The 7,500-nt window shown below is 37.1% G+C and overlaps 1 protein-coding gene across 1 annotated transcript in view; it reads right to left on the minus strand.

Annotated features, from left to right (window-relative positions):
• The window catches only part of LOC125028653 (sodium- and chloride-dependent betaine transporter-like), a 5,576-nt gene extending 1,117 nt beyond the window's left edge, over window positions 1–4,459 (minus strand). The window contains exons 1-4 of the mRNA XM_047618128.1: window positions 4,251–4,459; window positions 3,954–4,085; window positions 3,379–3,533; window positions 503–564 (exon numbers count right to left, since the gene is read on the minus strand). Of these exons, the coding sequence (XP_047474084.1) occupies window positions 503–564; window positions 3,379–3,533; window positions 3,954–4,085; window positions 4,251–4,410 (509 nt within the window). The 5' untranslated portion in view covers window positions 4,411–4,459. The remainder of the gene's footprint in view (window positions 1–502; window positions 565–3,378; window positions 3,534–3,953; window positions 4,086–4,250) is intronic.
• Between the last annotated feature and the right edge of the window lie 3,041 nt (window positions 4,460–7,500).

Here is a 7,500-nt window from a genome sequence, read left to right on the forward strand (position 1 = left end):
ATCCTTTTTTTCTCTCATTTATTCTTTTATTCTCTCTTTCTCGTGTGTTATTATGAGCATCAAAGGTGTTCTCAGACGAACAGCCCGAAATTGCGTTTATCAAATGTTTGTTATTTTTAAACGTATCTATACCAAAAACATCGACAATTTCACGTTATTACACGACAATCATTAAGATAAAGTGCAATAACATGAACATACTGATGCTTAAGTTACAGATGAAAAATTATCTGTCATCTTAGGACGCAATTATCTTCTTCATTTCATGCTGTCCTTTTCGTTAAAGTCAGGAGGTAAACAAACGCACCAGGCATACGGTTAAACTTTACAGTGGTTTATGTAATTTTCATGTATATGTGTTTTTTTATGTGCAAGTATACCTTTATGTTTTACTTAGTTTATTTGTCTTCTCACTGGAGTATAGACAGCAACAACACGCACCGCGATACTGGTACCTGATAAACATATCATGAAGAGAACAATCGACAGATGCGATACTTACTGAAAGAATTCATCAGCTGAAGAAACGCCGTCTTCCATGTTAGCGCTTTCGTGGGGCCTACCCTGTTAACAGAGGTTCCGCAGTCGTTAAATATTTTTGAGTGTTCGTCGAAATCTATATCGAAATATATATATATATATATATACTTATATATATGTATTTATACATATATGTATGTAACTGCATACATATATGCATTCAGTGTGTGTATACATAAACATAATTATATAATACACACACAGACACACACTCACACACAATCGTGCAAATGCAAATGCACACCATGTATGTGCATGTGCTTATAAACGTTTATGATATATTTTTGCGTGTTATATATTTGAAAAACATGAAATAAAATGAAGATAAAATACAGCGTGTATTTGAGCTAGCTAATCAATAAACCTAAATTCTGCGAACGGCAGTAGACTTAAACAGACATTATAAACTATTCTCAGAAAAGTAAATGCAGTTATTTCGGAAACACATTTTGAATTCTGTTTGTCAGCCCCGCTCTTTTTTCTCTCTGTATCTTTTTATCTATCGCTTTCTCTCTCTCTCTCTCTCTCTCTCTCTCTCTCTCTCTCTCTCTCTCTCTCTCTCTCTCTCTCTCTCTCTCTCTCTCTCTGTGTGTGTGTGTGTGTGTGTGTGTATGTGTGTGTGTGTGTGTGTGTGTGTGTGTGTGTGTGTGTGATCTCTCTTCTCTCTTCTCCCTCCCTATCTACCTTCCAACCAATCGTTCTTTCTTTCTGTTCTTTTTCTATATCTTTTTATTTCTCCTTTTTATTGTGTCCCTTCCCCCCACCCCGCCCCCTCCCACTTCTACTTCCTGCAAAGTGGGGCGAAGTACCTGAGCGTGTTACTGCCTAATCAATTCCGCTGCAGATGCACATACGAGTTGGCGGATCATTAATTCCGAAATGGATTGGCACAAAGCTGTAATCCATGTTTCTCGAGCCTTGTTATTAATCTCTTTTCTAGTGGCGCACGTGAGAGATTTAAAGAAAAAGGAGCTTTTGTGTACGTATTATCTGCCGTAGAAAGCTGAATGTGGGTTCGCTTTGAAGTGGTAGTGAATTTATTAAGAGCAGATCGTTCGAGACAGAAGTTGGACCTTGATTTAATAAGACAGAGGAAGATATTTTATATGCATTCATGGTTGATTTTTTGTTGTAAACCCTTTTTTATGTAAACGGGAAGGATTGTACATTATCTTAGTTAAGTTAGCCGATAAATAAATGGATGAATAAATGGATATATGTACAAATAAACAAAGAAAATGAGAAAAAAAATACGGCATTTCGTATATAAAAATTTAAACCGGGAAAATATTCAAATAGACACAATTTAGACTTTCTTTTCGTGAGGCTAATGTCGTCTTTGCTGAATTTATTCAGGGAAATACCAAATAAAAGAAAAAAAGAAAAAAGAGAAAAGATAAATATTTTTTATATTTATTTCATTAATAGTTTGCAATCCTTTGATAGGCGCTCAGTCATTATTTTAGAATTAATATTTCAATAGTGTTTTTTCAAGAGATGCTTTTAGTGAATTATAAAAAAATTGTTATTCATATTTACTAACTGTCTGTGTTAATTCATCTACTTCTTATAATCATTATATATTTTATATTTAAGTTGATCCTGATAGTGAGTCATTAAATAAAGCAGTTGCCAATTACCATTGCATCATCATCATGATTACATCGTTATCATCATTATAGTAATAGTAATAATAATAATAATAATAATGATAATAATAATAACAATAGCAATAAAAATAATAATAATAATAATAATGATATTAGTTATGATATGATAACAATGATAATAATAATAACAATAGCAATACAAATAACAATAATAATAATGATAATAGTTATAATATGATAACAATGATAATAATAATAATGAAAATGACAAAAATTATAAATTATCATCACTATTATCGTCATTATGATTATCACTATTATCATCATTATTATTACTACCATTAATGTTATAAGAATAACAAAAACTAGCTAGAAATCCAGCGCAAACCTCTGCAGACACCCAAAAATCTATCTATCTATATATATATGTATATTTATACACACATAAATATATGTATATATATATATATATAATATATGTGTGTGTGTGTGTGTGTGTGTGTGCGTGCGTGCGTGTGCGTGTGTGTGTGTGTGTGTGCGTGTTTGTGTATGTGTGCATGTGCGTGTGCGTGTGCATGTGTGTGTGTGTGTGTGTGTGTGTGCGTGTGTGTGTGTGTGTGCGTGTGTGTGTGTGCGTGCGTGTGTGTGTGCGTGTGCATGCGTGTGTGTTTGTGTGTGTATGTGTGTGTGTGTGTGTGTGTGTGTGTGTGTGCGTGTGTGTATGTGTGTGTGTGTGCGTGTGTGTGTGCGTGTGTGTGCGTGTGTGTGCGTGTGTGTGTGTGTGTGTGTGTGTGTGTGTGTGCGTGTGTGTGTGTGTGTGCGTGTGTGTGTGCGTGTGCGTGTGCGTGTGTGTGTGTGTGTGTGTGTGTATGCGTGTGCGTGTGCGTGTGTATGTCTGTGCGCAAGGTCCTTGCGTGTGCGTGTGAGTGTGTGTATGCGTGTGCGTGTGCGTGTGCGTGTGAGTGTGTGTATGCGGGTGCGTGTGCGTATTCGTGTGCGTGTCTGTGCGCAAGGTCCTTGCGTGTACGTGGGCGGGTGTAATATTTATATATATATATATATATATATATATATATATGTATGTATGTATGTTTACATACACACATACACACACACATTTTTCATCTAGAATCCTACTAACAAACGAACAAAAACATAAAAACCCCAACAATGAAAGTACCCTATCCCTGCAGGAATATTAAACAACCACAGTAACTGCCATACATACAACCGTGCAGTTGGCCGAGTTCCAGCTGTTTCCGCACGAAGCCCAAGGGAGCTCCCAGCTGAAAGAGTAGGTGAGGAACAGGACGGGGAACGACACAAGGACAATGTAGTACGTCAGGGTCATTAGGTTGATAGCAATGGACGCCATGCCAAGACCTGCATGACAAGAGTGTATCGTGTATAAGCTTTAGTATTTCGGGGATATATATTTCATTGGATTGGGTTAAGTTTGCCAAGTTGGAGTATCTATATGGGTCATCATGAGGTGCGTGTAAAAGATTCATTACGAGTATTAATAAGGTATGAGCATGATAACACTGGCATAAGTGAGATCAGGTTATGAGTCATATATTGATTTGATCCACTCCACACTTACATAGATACAGTATATGCAACTGTGCTTCTGCAAAAAGTCTGCTTTTCTTAAAGAAAGAGAGTGAAAAAAAAATAATAATAAAAGAAAGAAAGAAAGAAATATATATATATAATGATGATCACTACATCATATTAAACTGAAAATCATACAGAGATTTTACATGCATGACTTTACACGACTAAAACTCAAGGAATACTTACCTTTGAAAGCCGGACAAACAGAGAAAACAGTGAGGCAACTGGATGAGCTGAACTGCCCAACGGCCGTCTCCAGGAAGAACAGCGGAATGCCCACCAACACCAGCATCAGCAGATATGGAATCAGGAACGCTCCTGTATAGCCGCGAGAACCATGTAAAAGATATATAATTGGGAGACTGATACTAATGATCAGCCAAGAAAGAGATTCAACAGCGATTTCGAGACCCCCAAGCTAGACTCATATCGTTCAAATTTCTCATTCTCATCATCCACGGCGTCTTTTATTCTGATTCTTACCTCCGCCATTTATGTAGCATAGGTAAGGGAATCGCCACACGTTGCTGAGCCCGATGGCATAGCCCGCCATTGTGAAGAGGTAGTCGCATTTGTGTGACCAGTTACCTCTCTCCTTCCCGTTGCCTTCTGTATCAGAAAGGCTGTCGGCGGACGAGGCCATCTCGATGCTTGGGCCTAGTGCACTGACCTCAGAAATTATATCCTAATATAGGTATCTAGAAGAAACAAGGATATTGTCAAATTTATTTGGAGAAAATATATATATATATTTTTATAAGGGGGTTGACTATAAGATATAGGCTGATTTCCGAGTAGAAAATGCCATTAGTGTGTGTGTGTGTGTGAAAATCTGTTCGAATACAATACAGTATAAACATATATACATTTCTTACAACCGGTCACATTGGGGAAGAGGTTTCTATCCTTTAATGCTCCTGGATTAATTTACCCCAGTGTAATAACCATCCTAAAAAACTATTGCAAAGCTATTCTTTTTTCTCACCAAGAAAAAGCAATGAAAATCGGAAAACTGTACTCTTCCAATAATGGCACTTTCTACTCGAAAAGTCTTTTTTTTTTTTTTTTTTTTTGCAAATTAGCTATACAGTGTTTCATATATACACACATATATACTACAAACCATCTTGACGACCCTTAAAATACAATTTGCAAATAAAAGATTCTAGCTTAAATGCGCATACATTAGTTATCTAAAGAGGTAAAGGAAAGACCTCTTGATTGATATAGATCCATTACATCCCTCTCTCAGTTCCTGCACTAAAAATAATGTAAATTTTAAAGAAAAAATATAATACCCATATATAGGAAACTAATACGCAATTATTTCCAAGTAATAGGCCTCTCTTTGTCATACAAGGGCGGTAATAAAGATAAGAAAGACCCTCGAAATCAACGGTCACAAGCTTAGTATTAAGACATATCAATATTGCACGTCGCACGTGGCATGCCGTTTGAAAACGAACATACGGAAATATATATGGAACCTTTCTCGCAGAGTGGAGTGGCACGTCGCGTGTGCCACGTGCGACCACTTGCGACGCTGATATCCGACTTGTCCGTCATTTTTCAGCGTGCTACCCGCCACCTCGGATTGTGTTGTCCAAATTTAATGGAACTCTTACATCCAAAGTTGTTATTAGCCGAGTTGATTTTAAAAATGTTAAAATCAAATATCGTATAATAAAGGAAAACTTTTGGATGTATGGGATTCACAGAGTAGTTTTGAAGTGTATATTCAGATTTTCGCCAAACATTTGACAACACTGCTTCGGTGGCCCAATGAGCGAGGCTTTAGATGAGGGCAACCACGCACGAGGAAACAATGCGATGTGTGTGTGCTCTCTTACACAACCGTGCTTTTTCCAGGCAATACACCAATCAACTCAATATTTGTACAATCTGTGGAAATACAAATGTTTGTATGATAAAACCTCACCTCAGTACAAAAGCAATGCTCTCCTTAGTTAAATGATAGAAATAATTTGATTATTTGAAGGAAGAAAAATCCAAACAAGTATTTTGAGGGTAGTAGTTTAATGGTTTGTATCGAATTTTGTGTCAGAGTGATCTCATGCTCCAATACATTCAAGCCGTAATACGTAATACGAAAATGTAAACAGAGATGCCGCTCGTGCTGTTCAACGAAAACATTGATGCACTGATGTGCAGTAGTTTCAGCTCAGGGGTCACCCTAAACTCGAGAAAGAGGGCAGGAAGTTTTGGATAAATTTCCCTTACAACCTGCCCCAAAGTCCTTTACCTTATTCTTCAAAGTAACATTGATAATTATGACAATATTACTGTCACTTGCCACCTTCCACTTGCCAAGTGCGATGTGTCACTTTTGTTTGAATATATATAAAGCGGCCTCAGGCAGATGGTTCACGAAGAGCCCATCGAGGACAGCCGCAAACCAGAGCAGTGGATGAGGAAAATTAAGATCTTATGACATTGGAGCCCCGCCGCAGGCCGGAGTACCGACAGCTCTAGTGGGTATGAGTCACACCGGGAGAAGTTAAAATTCTTTGATCCAAATATGTGTCTGGGGAGAGGTTCATAACTTACTGTCGACGAGTGCTTAGCAACCTCCCGCTACCTTTTCAGAGATCAAATTAAGTACTCAAATAACTGGTGTACGTAACCGCTGTTACGTACACCTCGAAATAATAAAACTATGGATATTACTACAAGGAATGCTAGTTCTTTGAATCGACTACAAGCTTAAGAGAAGCGGGCAATAGTTTCATGCGTGACTTGAAGGAAAAATACCGTGCAACAATGAAATACCTAATAGCATATGCCATTTATACACATATTATAATTCATCTATAGTTGTTTGTATCAATATCGCGAGATAAACACATATGGATTTTACTGTTTGACTTAGAGGAAAGCTTCACTCAAAACACCAAAGAACACGTACGCTATTCAAAGGAGACGTTATTCATAACCTCATCAAATATTTAAGGCAAAAAGATAAGACACGGCCGCTGCATGTACTCCTGTACCACGTGATTTACCCTCATGAAATGTCTATAAAACAACGGCGTTCTGTTCTGCTCTGTATCAGATCCAATTAACTCCCCTTAACTTTCTGCGCCGTCCCTACGCCGTTCTGTACATAGTGTACATATGTGCTATGCAGATACGTATCTGTATACAACCTCTTTGTTGGGACATGGAAGTGGGACTAAGTGATATATTAATATTTAGTTAATGGTAGTTTTCTGTATTCATATGATACTAAATAACTGTTACTTTTATGAATCGTAGAGTCAACTTAATAATACCTTAAGGTTAGCATAGTATCTTAATATAATTAAATATTCATTCCATGCCTTATTGTCAACTATTACCTATATTCCTAATGTTTACGTAAAATATTCATGTTAACTCAATTCCTTAATATCACTTGTTATCTGTCAACTTACTACCTTCGTCAAAGTTTATTACCATTATTGTCAACTTAATACCTAATATCAAGAAACTAACTTAATGCTTACTTATCGCCGTCAGAGTATCACTTAATATTAGCGTATCACTTGTTAGCTTAATACCTTTGTACTGAACGGACCTTCAAGCATACACTGGACTATAAACTCAGGGAAATTAGCTGTGCTTTGCATATTTCAGTTTTATGCTTGTTTCACGTGACGCAGTTTTTAGGGTATCCTTGTTGCCAAATATGTGAACTGCCTGTACCTGTAATTCTCTCTTTCGCCTCTCTCTC

This window comes from Penaeus chinensis, chromosome 9 (genome assembly GCF_019202785.1).
Source record: "Penaeus chinensis breed Huanghai No. 1 chromosome 9, ASM1920278v2, whole genome shotgun sequence".
NCBI lineage: Eukaryota > Metazoa > Arthropoda > Malacostraca > Decapoda > Penaeidae > Penaeus > Penaeus chinensis.